The sequence below is a fragment of the Candoia aspera genome, chromosome 9, assembly GCF_035149785.1.
Source record: "Candoia aspera isolate rCanAsp1 chromosome 9, rCanAsp1.hap2, whole genome shotgun sequence".
Lineage (NCBI taxonomy): Eukaryota > Metazoa > Chordata > Lepidosauria > Squamata > Boidae > Candoia > Candoia aspera.
Genome location: NC_086161.1, coordinates 18148392 through 18171610, shown reverse-complemented (window position 1 = coordinate 18171610; position 23219 = coordinate 18148392). Strand labels below are relative to the sequence as shown.

At 41.1% G+C, this 23219-nt stretch overlaps 1 protein-coding gene across 2 annotated transcripts in view; it reads left to right on the top strand.

The window, feature by feature from the left end:
• Positions 1–2082: 2082 nt before the first annotated feature.
• The window catches only part of LOC134502532 (zinc metalloproteinase-disintegrin-like NaMP), a 44869-nt gene continuing 23732 nt past the window's right edge, over positions 2083–23219 (top strand). For both annotated transcript variants that reach the window (XM_063310905.1, XM_063310904.1), the window contains exons 1-7: positions 2083–2219; positions 10601–10713; positions 11120–11196; positions 14901–14979; positions 20603–20679; positions 21439–21634; positions 22954–23016. In XM_063310905.1, coding sequence (XP_063166975.1) covers positions 2114–2219; positions 10601–10713; positions 11120–11196; positions 14901–14979; positions 20603–20679; positions 21439–21634; positions 22954–23016 — 711 coding nt within the window. In that variant the 5' untranslated portion in view covers positions 2083–2113. The remainder of the gene's footprint in view (positions 2220–10600; positions 10714–11119; positions 11197–14900; positions 14980–20602; positions 20680–21438; positions 21635–22953; positions 23017–23219) is intronic.

Sequence of the window (23219 nt, the reverse complement as noted above, 5' to 3'; positions counted from 1 at the left end):
GAATAAAAAGCAGGTATAAAAAAAAATGCCACAGCAATTTCTTTGACTAGCACAAGTGAATTTCCTAGCAAAAGTTACATATATAGCTTTTTTTCATAGTGGGGGTAGAAGAAAAAAATAGATAATGATGATTTCATCAAATGAGGCAGCATATGGAAAAAGAGAACAGATGGGGAATCCTAAAGCCTAGCATTCCCCAGAAAGTGGGAAAAGAGATGGAGGAAAAAAAATAACTTGGACTGAGCTAAAGAAAGAATTGGAAGCAAATTTAGATAAAGGAGAGAGCTGAGGGAATGTGTTGGGTATAAGTGTCAGAAGATGATTTTTCACATGTTGTGGTGAACACCTAAAAATAAGACACAGAGAATTGGCTTACGGAGTACTTAATTATCAGTCAGTCAGTAAACTTTCTTATGGTTATTGACCAATTCATAAAAAAGAAAAAGACAGATTCTAGTTCTAGCAAAAGGAAATCTAATAAAACTAAATATTATCATTATTTAATGGATGAAGTCAAACTACAGCATATTTTACAAACAGTAAAACAAAACTTAGCCACATTCAGAAAAATGAAACCACATTGGTCGGACAATAATAATTTAGATAGAATTCATCTGGGTCACCTGGAAACGAGCAACAATTATTATAGGGAAGAAAAATGAGATGATCTAGAAGTATGCTTGTCTACAGACTTAGGTGTGATGATCTCTTCTTCAGGAGCAAAATACAGAAGATGCAGAAAGACAAATGAATGGGGGATGGGTGAGAAAGCTCCTCCTCCTTTTTTCTACTATGAAGAATTAAGAGTTTCTAGATCAGACTCAGCATCAAACTGAGGTAAGAAAAGCATCAGAGGCATACATATATTTGCAAAGGCATGCATATATTGTAACACTTGTTTATCATTTATCCTCCCCTCTAGCTTATATAGAAAGGTTAAAATCAACATAAGATGTGGCTTGAGGCTACTTTTGTAGCTCTTCCCCTAGACAGGCTTTGCAATTTTAATTAGTTTGGTGCCATTGAGTCAAGGGACTGCTGGTTATGGTATGGGCAGAGGTACTGAAAGAAAACACCTGGGCCACCAAAGATGCTTTCAGAGGCTCAAATACCTCCCTGCCTTCTGTTTCTGAAATGAAGAGAAGGTTCTTTTGCCTCTGCCCTACTGGAATGGAGCCGTTGTTTCTACCGTGGGCTCTCTTTCTCCCAAAATGGCCAAACGGAGTAGCAGAAAGTAGATCTTCCTGTTTTCCTTTTCATTCACCAAAGACTTCTCCTTTGCCTTTAAAAGGTGGGTGGATACTGCCCCTTTTTTCACATTCATCTTTATTCTGGCCTTGTAGATGTCTGTCACAAGTGGAGACCAAAGGGGGGATTATGAGGGAAAAGTGGGACCCTGTTAAGGCAAGGGAAATGATTCACTGTGCTCTGTGATTCATCTCACAGTTCCTGTTCAAAAGCCCTTTGAGCGCCTGTCACTGTAGCTGACATTTGCACCACCAACATATAAATCTCCTGTTTCAGAAAATGGAGGAGCTGAGGGAGGTGTTATGCTAAGAGAAGAACAAAGGTTCTTGGGGTCTTTTAAAAACTAAAAGATCTATTATGGCATAAAATTTCCCCCCCTGTAGTAGAGGATGGGATCTCTTTGGTAGATTCATTGACATGGATCCAGTCTATCCCACAATAACATCATTTTTCAGAGGCTACAAGTCAGCTCATTATTTTTCCTGATTAGCAACTAGAACCAAATGCTAGCAATATTGAAAGCGTATTAGATTGTCCAAAAAGTGCCTGTTACTCACAAGTTGGTAAAGACCAACTTATCACTGTTTCCTCCTTGGCATTTAAAACCCCATGCACCCAAATTCAGTTATATTAACATGCAATTAATCCCCTCCTTGATGCCTTGAAGGAACCCTTCCGTATATCATTGTTGAAGTGACATGCGCTAAACCAGCTGCAAGATCTGCTCTCTAGTAGTACTGTTGCAACTTGGAAGTTGTGCAACACCTTTAGCAAACACTTCCTCATGTAAGGGCAAGAATAAAGCTGAAGGACTCATTACTTGCTTCTCACAGTCAAAAGGAGAACAGCTCAGATTGGCACTCACATGCTTGAAAGGAGAAAGAGGTTTCCTGTCATCCGGTCAAATCTAAGCTCCAGAATGATCCAAGGTCTCTTGGTTACTATATGCTTAGCAGTTTTTCCATATCAAGGTAAGATGTTTTCTTCAGTTTCATTTTTCAGATTTTTAGTGCTAAAAGACTATTGCACCTGAGAGGTTTCTATGGTTTTTCTTTTGATGATTAACAAGGACTTGCCCAACATCAATTTCTATAGACTCACCAAAACAGTGCTCTCAAAGATCTCCTTTGTGCTAAAATTACATAGATAGTTCTTTGCACTTGCTTATATTCTGTCAAGCTGGAAACAGATCCTGAGAAAGAAAAGTCCTGAGCATGTTCAGGTTGAGAGAAAGTTTTCCAATAATGTGAGTAAAAAGGATTAGAAGACTGAAGAGGAGAGAGAGTTTGCTGGAAGAAAACTTCAGGAAGCAAAATGTTAACAGAAAGATAAAGTGCTTTCAGTTTTGATTTTCATCTAATAGATCAATTAGACATCAAATAATTAAGCTCGCATAATTCAGCCAAACAGAAGCCACTGTTATTGTTGTTACAGAGGATCTTCAAACTATGCTCAAGCTAATGTGACGCTACTTACTTTTCTCAATACAAGATTTTCAGATTTCTGCCAGTTAGCACCACATAGATAAATATTCTTTATAATCCACGGTAACGATGATCTTAAACACTTCCCCTTACATATGAGACTTCTGAGGAAATTTGCTCAGCTTGGTATGGAAAGCTGTCTTAAACAGGTTGTTGCAAGTCCTAGCAAGTGTACTACTAATAGGGTAAGTTCAGTTATAACCTTGGTGATTGGGTTTTGGAGTTTAGTATATCAGTAAAGCCAGTCTAGTTGGTAAATTTAGGTAGTGTATTGTGCTGGGTTAAGGGTGTTGCATGAATCACTTTCAAGTCAGGAGTCAGACCGGGGTACAGTACCGAGATGTACTTTGGTCACAATCGTTTTTGACCTGTGGTGAGCCTGGGATGTGGGTGGTGCATTCATCCTGGCTCCCTTGATCTCTCGGCAGCCTTTGATGCCACCGACCATGGTATCCTTCTGACCTGCTGAGGGAGTTGAGAGTGGGAGGCACCATTCTGGGATTTGGAGGGTTTCCATCTCTGGTTCTGGATGAGGTGGCACTACTCCATTCAGAACTGAATGAGCTGTCTGGGCGTTCTCCTAGATCCATAGCTCCTGCTTGAAGAGCAGGTGGCAGCTAGGGCCAGGGGACCTTTGCACAAGTGCATTTGTGCACCAGTTATGCCCATTCCTGGACTGGGAGGCCCTGCTTGTGGTCACTCATGCCTTAGTCACCCCCTGAATGAACTACTGCAACATGCTCTACATGGGGCTGCCTTGAAAGACAATCCAGAATCTTCAGTTGGTCCAGAATGCAGCAGTGCGGGTAGTTATGGGCACTACTTGTTATGCCCATGTAACCCTGTTACTCTGTGAACTGCACTGGCTTCCAATAGTTTTCCAGATGTGATTCAAGGTGCTGGTTATCACCTTAAAAGCCCTACATGGCATAGAACCAGGTTACTTGAGGGACCACCTTCCCCCAGGAATATCTGCCTATCCCACAGGTCCAGGTCCCTTCTTTTAAATGTTATCACCTTATGGGGTCCTTGGAAGTGTGCCTTTTCTGTAGTTGTCCCTGTTCTCTGGAATGATCTCCCCACACTGACATATGAGAAGCCCCTACTCTGCTCACCTTTAGGAAAGCCATTAAGACCTGAGTTTCCCCCCAGGCATCGGGGCCAGTTCAGTGGAGTCCCCTTTGGGTTGTTTTGTTGTCGTGTTTGGTCACCATTTCATATTTTGTATTTCATATTTGTATTGATGTGGTCTATATTTTACCATTAGGTGGTTCTTTTTTGGTTTAGGGTTTGTTTCCTGTTGTTCTACACTGCCCAAAGTCACATGGTTGCATTGGGTAGCCTTATAAATCTTTAACTTAATAAATAAATTAAAAACAGAAAATATAGCCAGTGGGCTATTATACACACAATGCAGTTGCATCTCAGATCTTAAATATGTGCCTATACTCTAGTTAGCCTATCAAGGTACAATCGGGGAGGTTAAGATTCGAATCCCCACTGAGTCATGAAGTTTACGGAGGACTTTGCATCCATTACTATCTCTCAGCCCAATCTATTTTGCAGGGCTGTTGTGAAAGTAGAATTGGAGTTTAGGGGAGAATCCAGCTCCTTGCAATAAAAGTAACTTGTAAATATAAGGAATTTTTAAAAATTGTCATGAATGAAAAATGTAATGAATGTCTCTGAGGTATTTATGGCTAAGTAAAAGAAATGATCAATTTCTTCCCCATTTGGAAAATAAATTGCTGTAATCTATTCTGGATTCTCCCCTCCTACACATTTAGGACAAATGATGGTGAATGTTTGTTTAAACCCATGTGGTGCATTTGTGCAGGCAGATATGTGTGTCTTTTTGTTTGTACAAAACTGCCTATCTGTGCTTGCATGTCTGGGCCTACCGATCTGCACCTCTGTTTGTGAATATGAGCCTGTGTGTCTCCATATTTACATCTGTATGTTCGTGCATGTTTCCCTGTGCCTTGAGGATACATGCATGACAGTCTTAGAAACCAACCGCCATGCTTGAAATCATGCGTGACATTGTGTGTATCAACCTCTGAATATGTGGCAAACATGAAACCAGGAACATGCATAAATCATCATCATCATCATCATCATCATCATCATCATCATCATCATCATCATCCCATGCAAGTGACAAGAACTTTTTCTTCATCATCAATAGCTACACATTTACAGTATCTCACTTTTTTAGGATTAAGGCAAATACATACTTCCTGGATGATGATGATGATGATGATGATGATGATGATGATGATGATGATGATGATGATTTGGATGGTGGGTTAAGCTAGCAATGGAATTTAGCTGTAAGCCACAAACTCTTCCATCTCCCTAAAGTTCATGGACAGAAGAACCAGGCATGACATCATCAGACTACTAGGATGATCATATGCCCAGGTTTTCAATGGCAAACCTCATTTGAAGTGCCTTCAGAGGTCTTCCTTGAGGCCTCCTACTGTTTTATTTAGAGATTGGCTATTTTTGAATAAGAACCTAAGAATAACCTATCAGATCAGAATAAAGCCCATGGAAGTCCAGATTTCTGCTTCCTACAATGGCCAAGCAAATTACTCTAAGGGTGCTTGCAAACAGGAGATGGAGATACACCCTTCTTTGACATTGATCCTCTAGTACTTGGAGATAAGCTGCTCCAAGCTGGGTAGTAACACTGAGTCTTCAAGACTGAAAAGCCCTTGATAGACTAGTTTTCCATGAATTTATCCATTTCCCTCTTGAAGTCATCCAAGTCAGTGGCCATTACCACATCCTAAAACATTGAATTCCAGAGGCTAATGAGCAAGTCTTCTTCAGGCTCTTTCAAAATGTCCACCCAAAGACACCCCTGTTTGTTGGAAGAACTTTCTAGTTCTAGTCGGTTTAAAGATTAAAAAAAGAGAGAGAGAAAGAAGAACAGGGCCCTGAAAAATTGCCCGTGGACTATTCATACCTAGCAAACCAACTGAGCAGACACATTGATCACTGACCTACAACTGTGCCCACTAAAATGAGATGCTTTGTTTAAAATATAATAAATTATTTACCCACCTACATACACATTAGCAAATTATCTGCATCCCCTTTTCATGAAAACCTGATGTTGCTTTGATAGAATTGAGGAGGGAGTGGAACAATTGTTATTTTCTGAATTGTATTTAAATGACCACCTACACACCTAGCAAGTCTCCCTTAATTCAGATCTAGGTTTCTGGACTTGACCTACCCCCACCCCCACACACAAAAAGGGTACCTGTACCCCACCCCATTATCCTTGCATTTGTGCTTCTTTCCTATTTAGGATAGTGTTAGTCAGGAAGCAGAAAAAGGTTTTTTTTTCTAAGTAGAGGCAGAGAAAGGTTGCCTTAAGAAATCTGAAGGGAGTGGGTAAGCTGGACGAAAAATCACGATTTAATATGCATGGTTGGACTTGATCAACCTGAATCAGCACTGTGGCATGGAAGAGGATGCCTTTAACCCTCTCCCACCTCCTTCTCCAGTCCTGCTGTTTGCAATGGACATGTGGTTAGCTGGAGTTTGTGACACTATTTTACCTCTTCATCTTCCAAACTCAGTTCCTCCCGATGCATCTACCTGCACTACAATATCTTTTCCATCATCCCAAATGCTGCTTTTCTCTCCATCAGTGAAGCACAGTTCTCCTATCTGATCTCTGATTCCTCTTCCCCAGGTTTTCTGCCACCTCTGCTTCCCTACATTTCTTTTTCTCTGCTTTTCTGCCAGCCCAAATGCTGTTCTTCCCTATTGCCTCCTTTCCAGCCTCACATGGAAAGGGAAGGGAAGATCAACTGAAGAATACGTGGCAAACAGTAATCCTCAGAACAATACCCCTCTTAGGGGGAGATGGGTGGTGATAGAAATGTGAATAATAAATAAATAAATAAGTACCCTCCTTCGATGACAAGACCTCAACAGAGAAACAGCAAACAAAAATACACAACTCTTATCGTGTAATATTTCTGCTGATGTTGGTGTGATAGCCAGAGTCTGCCCTCACTGTCATGCCTTCCTATTCCCTGGAGAAACCTGCTGCATGAAGGGAAAGGTCAATTTGCAACCTCTGCCTGATGACCTTCTCAATGTATACAGCAATCTATAGTTCTCTTGCTACGCATATTTCTTCTTTAATAAACTGATGTTTTCTTCTTTAATTTTCAAACCAAACCAATAGGAATAGGCCTGTAGTCATTCTCTCTCTGTTTAGGTAAGGAAATATTTTTGAAATGATGACCCAACAGGTCACGGGTTGTCTAGTCTCCTTCTGTAACATTGATTGAAGCAGCCAATGCTCTGCTTGCCTCACAGATGAAACCCTGTGTTAGCTGTTTGCTTGTTCTGTTCCCCAGATTGCTGGCAAATAATTTACTTTCAGGTAGCTTTGCCCAAAATAGATTCTGGACACCCACACAGAACCTATTTTATATCCACTTACTCATCTAAAATCAGCTGTAGGCAGGGCAGAGCAGTTCATTGGTTCTTCACATTGATCATTTTTTGTTATAAAAAGCTAAATATGACTTCATGCTAACAAATGACTCCAGAGTTAAGAATTTGATTCCTACCACTCCCTACACTAAGGTAACTTAATGGCTGATTGCCAGCAGGAAAAATGTTCAGAAGAGGATCACTGAAAAATAAGAGGGATTAGTGTGCCAAAGTGAACTTAAAATATACACAAGTACAAGTTCTAATCTTTAGCTTTAACTTTAAATTTAAATGCAATCTGGTTTTTGGATTGGTTGTATCCACTTTTTGGAGTACACCCCTGGTGTGGTACCTAAGGACCAAATGTGGCCCTTGGTGGGAAAAAAAATGTGCGCCTCTCTTATAGGGACTGTTTTACATACCCTCAACCATCTTCTTCACCATCTTCTGAATCTGTTCCACTTTGTTTATGTTCTTGTGAAAAGGTCACATCAGAGGCAATACCTTTGGCACACTTTGACCCATGGCCACAATTCATAGCTTGCTATGTAGGATCTATACTATGGATATATCCTGCTGTGTTGCTATCTAGCATTCTTATGTAATGAGCTGTAACATGGATCTGTTTACTCCCTAATTAGTTTCCTATTATTCAAGCTGAAGTGTAAGTTCTCTGCACAGTTCTTTAAACCGCTCTGAATTAGTCACTACTACTAATGTTTCATAGCTTCAGGCTGGCATTATGGCTTAGGTGTTATAAATATACAGGTGATTTTCAAAGAAGTATGCAGATGAATGATGTCTTTTACCTGTAAGGCATGTGCCCTCATGACCTGTGCAAAAAGAACAATCCTTGTGAAACAGTCCTTGTTGAAGTGATGATTCCAAATTAAGGCAGCCCTTCAGCCATATGTGGCTCACAGCTGAATTTCAGAGTCCTTTCTGAGTGACCAGATCTCTGACAAAAAGCCATCCATTCTGTTTTTCTGCAGCCTGCTCCGTGAGGAAGAAGGTAAAAGGAAGGAGACCATTAGAGAAGGGGAATGGCTGATGGCCCTACTTGCTTTTAGCTTTGTCCCTGTCCACTATTGGTATACATAGGGCCTCCAACAATTATTTTTGTGGGAAAGAGGCTCTCAGCAGAAAATGTCCCCACCAACAAAATATTTATGGCATTTATGCACAACAGGTTATGATGTGACACCCTGGATTCTTTTAGATAGCCAGTGTGATAGAGTGGATAGATGTTAAACTCAGACTGGGGAAGGCCATATTTAAATGCCTTTATTATTTTTATAAATAACCCAAGGTGGCGGACATACCTAATACTCCTGCCCCCTCCTGTTTTCTCCACAACAACAACCCTGTGAGGTGAGTTGGGCTGAGAGAGAGTGACTGGCCAAGGCCACCCAGCCGGCTTTCATGCCTAACATGGGACTAGAACTCACAGTCTCCTGGTTTCTAGCCTGGTGCCTTAACCACTAGTTTTACTCTGAATCAGAAACAAAGAGCTGGAGCATTTTATCTCTGTGCTCAAGTACTTCTCTCCTTTAGGATTAGGGAAACATCCCTGGTTGTAGAGAAATATTCTAGTCTTTGTTGGCATCCCACTCATCCTCTGATGAGAGTTACAGCATGGAGTTTCAGGATGGATGTGTCAGCTCATCCCAGCCTCCCCGAGATTCTGGGCCACAAAAGCGGATTGTGGAACTGCTGAACAGACCCCCAAAGACTCAAAAGCACAAATGCACAATAACAATTCTCTATCATATGCAGGTGATTCATAATTCCCTCTCTGACCCATTCATTCTTGACTTTAGGTTCTTGATGAATAAGCTTATACTCATTCACAGCCCAACCCTCACCAAGCCCTTTGATACTCAGTCTATTTACTTTTAAAGCTGAAGGCAGGGAGATTTCTAGTTTCTGGATGAAGAGCCTCAGGCCTTTTGAACACTTACATTTTAGTTAAAACAGGAACAATGATGAATGGAGCTCGTCACGTATTTATTTCTTTAGTAATACTTATAAGTTGCCCCAGAGCATACAGACTCTGGGAAGAATGCAGTAGTTCAAAATAGAAAGCAGTTAAAATAATAATATTAGCCGTTTGAGGTAGTTCAGGCAAGAAGCAGAACCATGAGGATTAACTCTATCTTTTTTATAAAGTTACATGAACAGAATCTTGCAAGACTGCAAGTATTTCTCCCTTCCTTTCCTTTTACTCTCCAGACAGCTGGGGAGGGTCCCTTCTGAAATGCTTCCCATGTCCTCCCTCCTTCTGTGGGCTGAGATAGCTTTTACATGCCAGTTGACCAGTCTGTGGCTCTTCCTCCCATCTCCCAAGGTCATTCCCTCATATCATTACAAATAATGATACTCAACTGACTAAGGGGGTTGCCCAAACAGAACTGAGGGTCAGAAGCTCATTGGAGTAGTCCTGATTTGTTAAAAGCAAGGAGAGATGGGGTTGCCCTTACAAAGAGGGCAGCCCCAACAATTAGAACAATAATTGAGGGTGGACAACACGATAAAGAAGAAAGGTAGATGGAAGGGAAATTGCTGCTTTCTCGTGCCCTAAGCAAGAGAGAAATAGGGACCTTGTTTGCTAGCAGGGGGAGTTGAACCCCTCCCATGTTTCTGGGCGCATCTCGTGCAAATGGGGTAGGTCGATACTTGTACAAGCAAGATGTAATCCTCTGCCTGGGGCTACCTTTGGAGAATGCCCATCCGTCTTAGAAGATACATTTGCCAGGCCAAGGGCTAGTTGTGCTGCCTTAGATTCCAGTTTGTTTCTGAAGTTGTCACTCCCTTCCTTAAGAAATCTGGTTCTCTCTCTCTTCTCTCTCTCTCTCTCTCTCTTTTGCCTTGAAGCAGACTATAAAGGCTGTCTCATTCCTGTAGGTGTCTGGATGGCAGGCCTTTTCTCCCGACCCTGTGGCTGTGGATATTTTAGTTCTTCTTTTGTTGCCACTTGCAGTTACAAGCATTTTATTGTTGCAGCTTTTGTGTGTGTGCGTGCTGGGGGGTTAACTTGATGTGCAGAAGTTTGGAAGCTTTCATGATAGAAAGACTGGATTAAAAAGTAAATAAATAAATCTCAGTACATCACTCAGTACACAAATATGCCCAGTTGTTGAGATTTCTTTCTTTCTTTTGCTGACCATTCAGGCTGCCGAAGTGTTTCTTTTCGTTCCACCCAAGCAATGTCCACCGTTAGACTCCCCGCTGTCAAACACCATTCAGCAACTTCCATGCTCAGAGAGAACCTGGATTTCTCTGCTGTGTTCCACTGGAAAAAGATCCCGTGCTTCACTGATAACTGAATGACAGATTGTGTTGTCGATGTGAAAAAGGTAGAATAACGTGCCAAAGTAAATCTTTCTTTTCTTCTTATGAAGGGAGCTCTACAAAGGAATTCTGGAGGGCTAGCAATTATGAAATAGTGTATCCCCAAAAACTCCATGCATTGCACAAAAGAGACCTGGGAGAAGCCCAGAAATCTGAGCAAAAGGTAAGAAAAATACCTTCTTTTATCCCACTTATTTATTGATAAATTTGACCCTGAGTTTTGCTCAGGATCCCCGTGAAGCAAAGTTAGAGTTAATATCTACTCCTTTCAAAGGTCTGCCATCAGGTTCTTGGGCCAAAGTCCTGAGAAATTCCCACGGTATCTATGGTTCATGTTGTGCTGCCTTAGATCCCAGTTTGTTTCTGAAGCTGTCACTCCCTTCCTTAAGAAATCTCTCTCTTTTTTCTCTCTCTCTCTCTTTTGCCTTGAGGCAGACTATAAAGGCTGTCTCATTCCTGTAGGTGTAGGTTTTCCTGTTTCATAAAGGGAAGTTTTATTTTATTTGCCGATTTTTTAAAAAGGTACTCAGCTTTTACTTAACCATCCCACTGAACACTTTCCATTTCAGACCAAGTATGAAGATACCCTGCAATATGAAATTAAAATGAATGGAGAGAAAGTGGTCCTTCACCTAGGAAAAAATAAGTATGTTAACTCAAAATTTCTCTTAACTTTACCAAGACACTGTGAGAAAGTTATACACGAGGACATAATCTTTTTTCTGAGAGAAATAGTAATTGTATTGTTTTGTTTGGGAAATCAAAACTAAATTAAATGTTACTGTATAGGATAAGTGGATAATGCTATTGAGCAAACATGAGTCCCTCTGTTGGGGGGGAGATGGGCGGTGATAAAATCTGATAAATGAATGAATGAATGAAGCTGCTGATTTTCACACATATTCTAAGCTATGATTTAGTTAACTATGGTTTATTTAAGAAACCACAGTTCTTCCCCATGGGTTAGGCCGTTGGGGAATGGCTCAGAATGTGCCATCTGCTTAATTCTAAGCCTTCCTCCTTTCTTCTGATTATGTAACCCAGGGTGGAGAAGATGCAGCCTGGCCTAGGCTTCCTAGTGCACAATTACATACAAATACACACAGATGCAAAGCAAGGGGACAAAAGGAACACACATGCACGCACCCAGGCATCCCATTACTGTTACACAGAAGAAAATACAGTTGCTTCCTATGGCCAATTTCCAGAAGCCAGGGTTTATCTACTTTTCGTAAGTTATGTTTTTCATAGCAGTGTGCAAACATCCATTTTGATAGGGATTCAACTGAATCTCTGAATCAGAAGTTTTTTTCTGAATCAATACAGCAAGTTGATTTGAATTTTCAAATTGGTTTTGGATTATTTCTGCCATGTGTAGAAATGCCCCAACTCCCAAAAAAATGGGGGGTTCAAACTTCTAAACTGATTCAGTTGAACAAAGGTAGCTTTTTCAAACTGAACGGAAAATTCAAAGACAATTAGAAGTTCTGATTGAATCTGACCACAACATTGAATCCATGATTTGAATATATTTTGCTTTATTTGCATACCCCTAATTTTAAAGAATGAATGAACACTCAGAAAGAATAAATGCATGTTACTTATATCTTAGCACAGAACTGAGAATTTTCATTCCAGCTTTCTATACTACACTGCTGAACCATAACAATTCTAGATAAAGTTGAACCATTCAAGGCTCATAACCTTCTATCCCTTGAGTCACCTAGGTTAGTTGTGAAATATGACAGAGATTTAAAAATGATTGCTTACACATTTAGGCTGCTCCACAGACACCCCATCAATCTGTATAATGTTTCATAAGAGCCCTATATACCTGCTCAACTTACATCAGAGTTCACATGTTAAAGGATGAAAGGCATGAATTTTCATGTCCTATTAAGGCATAAAAGGGGACATGACCTAAACAAGCCCAGATTTCAACACCCCCACCCCCCTTTTTTTTAAAAAAAAACCCAACCTGCTTTTTCTTCAGAATACCATTTCAGTCTTCTCAGTGGTGCTCCATTTGAACTGTAAATCAAGATATTAATAAAGATAATAATAAATACACTTGCCACTTGGCTTATATCTGCATAATAACTAACCAGTAGAACAGGTTTTTTGTCTTTCACTGACTGGTCTAGCCAGGCCTTGGCATTTTTATTAGCAGCTTTGTTTCAATGCTGGGAATAGACATGGACTGAAATTATTTCTCCTGTGCAAATAAACTACTAACACAGCTAAAAGAAGGTCTGCCATTTTCACTGCCCTAAAACCAGTCAATGCCACACCATGTGATGATTGCCTTAATCCAAATAAAACTCTCAGACTCAAAATCACAATTCAGGTTCTGGGTTTATTTAGAAAAGAGTGCAAACAGGTAAAAAGCTGAGAATGAGAAAAGCACGCCTAAACTCAAACTAAATAGCGTCTTTGCAAACATCAGCCCACCCCCTCCCTCACGTACAGTCCACCCCACATTTCCAGGTGCTCCTGACGAGCTCTGCTGATCAACGGGCAAAAAGACCTTGACATTTAAGAGATATCCGAAACACATTCCTCCCTGGCACAGTCCAGCACATCTCCCGTACAAGGCTCTAAGCAGCACCCTCCCAGACAGGACACATATCAGCACCATGGCAAGCGAACCGTTACGATGTAGCAACACCGGAACGGTGAACATGACATACCGCCCCCTTAAAAAAACCCCAAATCACTAAGCAGAAGGCTTGGAAGGGTAGGCAACATGAAAAGCGCGTATCAAGTCAGGGGCAAGAACATCACGTGCAGCAACCCATTCAGGATGGGGAAAGTGTTTCCAGCAGACCAGGTACTGAAGAGATCCCCGCAGCCTGCGAGAGTCGAGCACTTCCTTAACCTCGAAGTGTTGGTGCCCATCGATCATGAGCGGTGGAGGGGGAGGCGAGCGGGGACGCCAGCGAGATGAATCCTGAGCAGGCTTGAGCAAACTGCAGTGAAAAACAGGATGCAAACGCTTCAAATTATGAGGCAAATCCAAACGAACAGTGACAGGATTGAGCACCGCAGTAATAGGGAAGGGTCCAATAAATTTAGGAGCCAGCTTTTTGGAGGGTTGAGGGGACTTTATAAACTTCATAGAAAGGTAGACCAAATCCCCCACCTTAAAAGCTGGCTGTTGGTGGTGGTGCCTATCAGCATGCCGTTTGTAGGCAGCTTGAGCCTCTTGAAGAGCGGTTTGAATAAGGGGCCATGAATCAGCCAGCCTAGAGCCCCAATCACAGGCTGCGACAGCCGGAGCAGGCGGCTGGGGAAATTCCGGAATGGGAACAAAATCCCTACCAGAAACAATGCGAAAAGGGGTTTGCCCAGTGCTTTGATGAATGGCATTATTGTAAGCCACTTCAGCGAAAGGGAGCAAATCAACCCAATCATCTTGATGATAGTTTATGTAAGAGCGAAGAAATTGCTCCAAAGTGGCATTAAGGACCTCAGTGGATCCGTCCGTCTGGGGATGCCAAGAGGTCGACAACGCCTGCTCAGTGCCAATGAGTTTCAAAAAAGCCCGCCAAAACTTCGAGGTAAATTGTGTGCCCCTATCAGTCACCAAACAAGAGGGGCATCCGTGCGGACGGTACACGTGTACCAAAAAAAGTTTAGCCAGCTGCTGCGCTGAGGGAATGGAAGCGCAGGGCACAAAATGAGCTTGCTTAGAAAAGTAGTCCTTGACCACCCAAATGACAGTTTTCTTTTGACTGGGGGGTAGGTCCACAATAAAATCCATGGAAATTACATTCCAAGGGTGTGCAGGGTCAGCCACCGGCTGTAGCAGTCCCTGTGGTTTACCAACAGCACACTTGGACATAGCACAGACAGGACAAGAAGCCACATAGGCTTTGACATCCTTACGGAGGGTGGGCCACCAGAATTGCTTCCGGATCAAATGGAGGGACTTCAGAAACCCAAAGTGACCAGCCTGCTTACTGTCATGAGAACGAGCCAGTATAGCAGGACGTTGAGAGTCAGGTACATATAAACGTCCCTTAACCCAAGCGAGGTCGTGCTCAATGGACACCTTGTCAGGATTAGCAAGAAGCCAGGGATCAGACTGCAGCGCAGAAACAAACCCAGAGCGCAGTGCAGTGGACAATGGAGGTACAGCAAAGCTCTTTGCTGGGGCAAATCCAGGCTGCTCTGCACTCCTATTAAACAGGTACCAGGATGAGATTGAAATAGCTGCTCCTCTCCTTTGATATCCTTAAATGTCATCCTTACAATGTCATTATACGGTAGTTGTAGACTTATTATGTAATTATCTCTGTTCCTCCTTAATTCCTGGCTTAGACAATGTCTTCCTTGTGTTCTTTCCAGAGGACTTTTTTCCCGTGATTACAGTGAGACCCATTATTCCCCTGATGGCAGAGAAATTACAACAAGCCCTCAGACTGAGGTAATACCCAGAGCATCTTACTTTTATGAAATAAATGGAGAAGAATCTTTGTGCAGAATATTCCAGATATGCATGCACCAGACCAGGCTACTCAAACAAGAAGGTCTGCAAATTTATGAAGTGTCTTATATTGATTTATTACAAGAATGACAGATGAGATGCTAGAAATTCTACACCGCTTGGAGTCTCCCAGGTTAAATGGGCATCTTTAGCATAGTGTTAGTGTTGCATAATCATATCTCTGGTGTATGTTTCTGAAAGCTTGCATTGTGTGGGCTCAAGGAAACGATCATCTCATTGATATCATAAGTAAATGTGGAAATTTCCCTACATTATGAAAACATTTCAGAACATAGGACAATCAGCAGGTCTGAAAGTTTGTTCTGTAAACCCTCTGGTGCGGCACTAGGGTTGACCTCCAGGAAGACAGGTTTGGTGGAGAAAAGGCCTTGTAACTTGAAGAGAACATTTTATATTCCTTTGTTGATCTGCCCTTTCCCAGAAAATCTTAGCTTTTGCCCTCAATGGCACTCCCCCTGCAGTGATATTCTGTTCTTCCAAGTAGGTAAAGGTAAAGGTTTCCCTTGACGTAAAGTCCAGTCGTGTCCGACTCTAGGGGGCGGTGCTCATCTCCGTTTCTAAGCCTTAGAGCCGGCGTTGTCCGTAGACACTTCCGGGTCATGTGGCCAGCATGACGACATGGAACGCCGTTACCTTCCCGCCGAAGCGGTACCTATTGATCTACTCACATTTGCATGTTTTCAAACTGCTAGGTGAGCAGGAGCTGGGACTAGCAATGGGAGCTCACCCTGCCGCGCGGTTTCGAACCGCCAACCTTCCGATTGGCAGCTCAGCGGTTTAACCCACAGCACCACCGCATTCTTCCAAGTAGTCAAGAGTTATTATCTGTAAAACACATTTGTTTGAAATTCAATGTCTTTTGGCATTTGTGTACTGCATGTGATATTTCTCTCTGTTATAGACATTCACTTCCTTCCATAGATTCAGAACAGTTCAATCTCAGTTCTATTTGAGGACAAGCGTTTGCAGACCCGTATCTCACTTACAATCAGCACTGGTTTTGGTACACCTTAATTTCAATTTCTGTGGGAGAACATTTAACCTTTTTCAGGACTGGGTGGCTGTGTGCTTGCCCAGAGATCAAAGCTTGGAAACTTATCACTGGGCATAGGTTTTGCCCTCTGCACCCCAAGGCAAACCTTACAGATGCCTCCCCACCTCAACATTACTAATCAGTTAAAGAGTCCAGGACTTGCACATATAAGCTGTGCTTGGGGAGAAATAGTAGCAGTGTCAGCAGCATGGGAGGCTCTTATGAATGTGGAATAGCCCCCACCTATTGTGTCAGTACTAGGGTTACAAGTCCTGAGCTGAAAAATGTAGATGAGCACTAGGATGGCAGCAGTGAGTTAGAATTTCCTGTATTGCTTTGGTGCCACTTAGAGGGCACCCTAATCAGAATGCACTGAGGCTGGCTACCATGTTTTCTCACAACCTGCTTCTGCCTTCCACCCTGTCATCATCTATTATGCCACACTAGGTCAGTGCCTAGGTTCCTCTACGGCTTGTGTTGGTCCTGCAAGAGATGAGGACCTGATTTGGGTGAAAGTCCCTGCATCTTTGGCCCTCATGGCAGCTACCACTCCTGTCTTGGTGTATCTTAGTCATTTATAATGCACTCCACTGCATCCAAGGTAAACCATCCCCTGTCCATAAACCCCAGGCAGCAGTTTCGATATGTTCAATTTGTTCTTCTTTCTTTTAGCAGACCCTGGCCTTTTCCAAAACCATCCGATTATCCATTTTGTAGCTGCATGTACATGTTTAGTTCTGGGCTACCACTGAAACAAGCAGAGGAGTTGTTTTCTGCATTTTTTTTTCTTTTAAAAAGTTCTAGGGAATAAAATAAGGGCATTAAACACCCAAACTATTTCATGTTGAATCCTCCCAATATTCAGCTCCAATGGAGATTGGAGCTGAAAATTCCACTCCATGAATTTCTATGTATCTCCCTCCAAGTTACCACCAAATCTCTGAGACTCTTGGAAATTTTTAAAAAGCATAAAGGGAGGCATGATCTTGGCCTCAAAAAGTTTTCCTGTTCCTAATAAACAAGTCTATGGAATTTGTTTATTTTATAGAAATACGGTAGCTTTATAGCTGCATAGATTTTTTTAAAAAAACATTCTTCTTGCTCATAGCCTTCTTTCTCCATTTGTTTCCTACAACCTCATGAGGTCAGTGGGATAGACAGGTAGTCATCAGTCTGCTTCCATAGCTTAGGATTGACTTGAACATAGATTTCCTTGGTCCCAGTTCAAAACCATAATTGCTATGCCGCATTAGCTAACTGTCTTAGACTTTCCACATCTGGACCAACTCAAAGTAAATCACCTTCATAAGGCTCAGTTTAAACTAATATACACAGACTTAGGGCCACCACAACATTTTGCCCCCTTTATCAATTCTTAATAATTTACATAAACTGATTGTCTGGAACACATCTATGCTCATAAAAGAAATATCTGGCCTGCTTAGGGAGTCAGTGAATTCCCTTAGAGCAGTCTTTTTCAACCTTGGCAACTTTAAGAGGTGTGGACTTCAACTCCCAGAATTCCCCAGCCAGCATGCTCACTGCTTTTCTACAGAAAAAGACAGTAAGTCATAATACAAATATGGCCATGTTAACTAAAACAATGTGATGGAGTGATTGCTTTGCAGACAATTCCAGATTATTTCCTTTGGTCTGCAAAAATCAGTAATTTAATTAAAGACAGAAACTGTGTCATGTTCCTCTTTCTTTTTTAAGCTTCTGTTCTGTAGGAGATCACCCCAAATTCCTTTTCAACATATCCAAAGAGCTTTCTATTTTTAACCCTTCTATGTGGTGATATCTGTTTCACACAAGGCAGTTCTCTTTAAGAATTCCAGAGAACTTTAGAAGCAAATGGCAAAAGCCAATTAATTTTACAAGACTGTTAATTGTGCAGCAGGATATGAAGCAAAAACATATTGGTGCTACAACACAAGCTAAAGAAACTCATTTAAGTTAAAATGAGCAAACACCTATTTTGGGTCCTAAACATTGAAGTTTAGTTTTAAAAATCTCATATAATATAATTCTGTGGGTGCCCCATCAATTCAGCTATGATGGGATTCTGAATGGCTGTAAGTTTGGAGAGTTTTTAGACTCCTCGTGTCAATGCTCGATTACATCAGTAACCATGCTTTGAACAATGCCAAGCTTATTTATATTTTATTGATTATTATTTGTATGTCGCCTGTTCTTGAGATTCTTGGCAGCTGAAAAAGCAGGAAGTTTTAAAATAGTACATCTTAGTTAATTATCAACTTCCAAATGATATTCCAGAGCAAGTGGATCTGGCAGAAGCATTGAAGTTCCAGCAGCTAGCCAGGAATGGTGGATGAAGTTTCTGATTTTGAAGACACTTTGGGGTCATTGGTGGAATTAACTGGCAATAGATTAACTCCACATAAAACATAATTTATTGATGGGATTTTTAGCCACAGGATGCAGAGATGGGTGTAAATAGCTCTAAAAGGGGATCGTTCAGGTTAATGATATTCTGTTGGTGTAGAGAGCAAAGACAATGACCTTGATAAAAACATGCAGGAACTATTACCTAGGCAAATGGGGTTGAAGCATTTTTTAAGTCCAGAACAACTAGATAACGTTTGGAAGCAGCTCAAGCAGATGCTTTCCTAATTCACTGGGGTATACGAAGGAGGAGGAGCTACAGCATAATCTGACTTTCAAGATTCTGTTATTAGAGATTCTAGACCAATCTCAGTCAAAGTAGTTTTAGCCTTCCATTGGAGTTGATTTCTTGATTTGTTCTACCTGGTAGGGCTGACAGTCAGTTACTTGTAACGTAAGGCAAGTTAGATCCTTCATGATCCATAATAACTTATCATTGAACAGCTGATGCACTGCTGGTGGAGGGTGTCTTCAGTTCCATTTATGGGCTTTCTGAAAGCATTTGTAGGCCATAGCTAAGAGCAGATTGCTGGTGTTATGCTGATCTTTCCCTGATCCAGAAAAACTCTTCTCTGTTGTTCACATGGTAGAGTCTGGTGAGTAACTGCTTTGTCTCTTGCAAAACATTGCAAGCAGACAGTGGTTTTGTGTAGGAGGAAATGGGAAGCTGGAAGTGTGGAGAAGCACTTGGACATAATGCTGTTTCCCAATGTGTATTACTTACATGTGGAACATACATAGAGCATTCCTAAGTAAAGACTTCAATGGTCCTGTCTTGCTCATTGGAATAGAATAATTCTGATTTATGGGCAAAGTTTTTATAGCATCTCCCAACAAAGTGAAAAGAAAAATATTTTAGCATCCTCCCACCCTGCCAACAAAAGCCTGATCAAGGAAGAGAAGCACAGAATTCTGACCAACACAATCTATGAATCAGGTAATACAGCCATGCTGGAAAATCCAGGTGGTAGCTTATTTTAGTCTCTCTGTCAATTGAGCAAGAAGTCTTCAGACTCTGCTCTTTATTTTTACCCACTGTCCACAACACAAGGTCAGCAGATGATTTCACCAGCATATACAGACACTAAAAATATCAAAACTGCTGTTGAGTCAGATCATAGGAAAGAGCAGCTGGGAGAAGTTCTTTGACTATTGTTAAGGGGAAAGTGGTTGAACAGGGAAAGTGAGGTGTTTGATGGCAAATTTGGAAGATCTGAAAGTGCCACACTGGTGCACCAGATTGTGCATTAAGGACCATAGGACTGAAGCCTTAATTTGATTTCCCTTTAGTTTCTCCTCTGTCCCTCCCCCCCCCTCTTTCTCTCTCAAATCTCCATATAATTTACATAGCCACGTACGTGTCAGCACCTCCTCATTAGTAAATGTAAAGGTATCTTGAAAATTAGGGCTCAACTATTTTTTCTCCAGAATATCTGTCTGCAGGAACATTTTTGAGATTTTTGTTACGGCCTCAGCCCAGAAAAACATTTCCCCATCTAGGAATGATGGCATCAGAGTTCATGAAATCTGGAGGATCACATATCCCCTAGTTCTGCAGTAGTAGTAGGACAGAATGAGAGTGTACATCTTCCATGGAAACAATTTGATGGTTTGTTGAACATGCAGCACCAATAAGAATGGTGGTTTAGAATGTGGTTACATTCAGGCAGGGCTATCCAGAGAGTATGGTAAAAAAAAAAAAAATGAAGATGGCAACCACAAAGGTGCAGTCAAACTCTGCCTGTTTCTTGTTGCATCGTAATGGTGCCACCATCTTGACCTTTTTGACAATACCCTATGGATACCCCTGGGTTCAGGTTATGTGCCACAAAGTTCTCCCATGTACGCTCCACTGAAAAGTTCAATAATTTGGGAGCACAGTTTTGCAGTGCCACTTGCTTTTATGGAGACTGCTGTTGATCCATTTTGGAACAATCAATACTAGAGAGTTTTTCTGTCCTCCTGGATCTAAATATTCTGGACTGGTTCCTGTCCTCCTCGTTACTTCATTTATGTTGTGGAACACACTGGAACTGTACTGCTGCACAGCAAATCACACTCCAAACTAGCTTTACTCAGTGTAGTCCTCTTGCCTCCATACAGGATCACTGCTATTATGATGGCCACATCCAGAATGATACGGACTCGACTGCAAGCATCAGTGCATGCCATGGTTTGAAGTAAGAGAGTGTCTTTCCTTTTATTTATTTTATGAAGAATGAAAATATTACAATTATTATTGCTCTTGAGGTTGTCATAGTTAAACAGTAGAATATATGTTTCTCACGCAGATTAGTGGGCTTTGATCCTAGACATCTGCAGAGTTAAGAATGACTTTGGTTGGATACCAAGAAGAGCTGCCGCCAGCCAGTAGAGACAATATGGAGCTAAATCAGTTCTGTCTAAAGTAGCTTCCAAGCCCCTGTCCCCTTTATATATAGGAGGTGATCTTACAGGGAAAGAAGATAAGTAGAAGTTTGCAGACCGGGCACCTTGCTAGAAGGTGTACAGGAGGGAAATATGTGGGTAATAACACATACAGTATTTCACCCCTGGGAATAAAGGCTCACACAAAAACTGACTGAATCTTTCAAAAAGCTTAAATCTTACACTTCCAGAGCTAGAAACTTCCCCTATTTTTTCCAAAAACCACCCTAGGAGTTATAGAGTATTGGATTCCATGCCAAACTCTCTCCATACAGGTATTGTGCAGATATTTCATGCTTGTATTGAGACTATGCAATATCTTGTGTTGTGCTGATCATAGCTGTACCATTGAGAAGCAGGAGAAAATGATAGGAATGCTGGGGAAGGAAAATAAAGTCTCAGTGAGTTTTAAAGAGGGATTCAAAAAGACAGGAGATGTTGGCTTGGTTGGTGAAAACTGGTTATCCACCTCTGATCCCCCTATTCAAAAAGAGTCTACAATTGTTTTACAGAGGGTATTTCAAGAGTCATGGTGAGAAGTACCTTATTGAACCCTTGAAGCTCTCAGACAGTGAAGCCCATGCAGTCTTCAAGTATGAGAGTCTAGAAAAAGAGGATGAGACCCCCAAAATCTGTGGGGTAACCAACACAACTTGGGAATCAGCTGACCCCATCAAAAAGACCTCTCGGATGAGCACAAGTGCTGAAGTAAGTCTGGCATTAGAACCCCAAGTATCTAACATGGTTTGAGAACAGGGGTCAATTTACTTGTTTCTAAATTGTAAAGTTAAAAAGAAATCCTCTAGGAGTGCTTAGAAAGAATTCACAGGAGAGGAAACTTGATTTCTAAAATTCTGTTCAGGCCACGCTGTCCAAGAGAATAGGGAAAGCAGATGAGCAATAAATACATGACCCAGGTATATAGTATTTTCTATGGCCATGCAAAGCTTAGTTTGGGGATTTGGGTCAAAACTGTTTCAACTGAATCTCCAAATCATCTCAACTTTCTGCATCGGTTTAGAAAGTTTAATCAAATTATCAGATCAGATGCCTCTTTTATGCAGGTGTAGGAGACATGGGATGGGGGAGAAACTGTTCTGAAATACCGAATCAGAGTGCTTTCAGATGTCTAATAGAGCATTACATAATCTTGACTCAATTTTCCAATTCGATTTGAATCATCAAATTGGATTGAAGCAATGATTTGAATCAAAACTGACAAACTGAACCTGGTCACAGATGATTCTCATACTCCTAATGTTTTCCTCCTCTACTGGAGGTAGAAAATGTTGAAGACAAAACAATGCATCCAGAATCCTAGACAACGTTCCTTCCTTCCACTTGGTGACCAAGGTTGGAACTGGCTAAAACATATCCAGACATTCAACAGCCCAAGTTCTTCTGTTAAAATATGATATACATGGAATAATAACTGTTGTGACAGAGCAAATATCAAAATGCAAATGCAGATACCAAAAATGATGATAAAATCTGCTGCTCGCCTACTGACCTGATTTTTGGCTTCAGTATTTCTGGCAAATTGAGATTGTTTATCCCCAGTCTATCCTGGCAAACAACGTCTGAAAAACCTTGCCAAGAAAACTGCAGGGACTTGTCTAGGCAGTCTCCGTGAATTGGACACAATTGAAAGGATAAAAAAAAAATAGGCATCATAAAATTTTCAAAATGGGTGCAGTTGGAAACAAGTGCCACATAATAATATATACAAAGTAAGTGATTCATGTCATGACAAACCTTTTTTAAAGATGACCACTTTTGTTTCTGCCTGACAATTCATTTCATAATGTACTTCTTCCTGAGAAATTTCTCAGCACATTCTCTAAGTGCTAAAGTTTTAACAAGTTCTCTCCTTATAAATGCCTTCTTCAAAGAGCCAGTATTTCTGAAAGTTCATGTCCTTTGACCAGAGAGTAAAATAAGCCATTTTTTGATTATCTGATGACCCAACATTCCTGTTGGCTGCGGGGAGCAACATGTCTAAACAATCTGTTTATTGTTCTGTTTAGAAACAGGAATACTTGAGGGCCAAAAAGTATGTTGAACTTTACATAGCTGTAGACCACACAGTGGTAAGTATCAAATGGATATCATTCCATTTTCTTTCTGAATTGAGCACAAAATTTTGTTCCTGTCTTTCTTTAATGTGGGCAGTTTTGAAGACATTACCAAATATGACATTGTAACTGGATTTTATCTTAAAATGTGCTTTATAATGTACTTTGGTAATGTTATTTGACCCAACGTTTGCAATCTTAAGAGACATATGAAATTT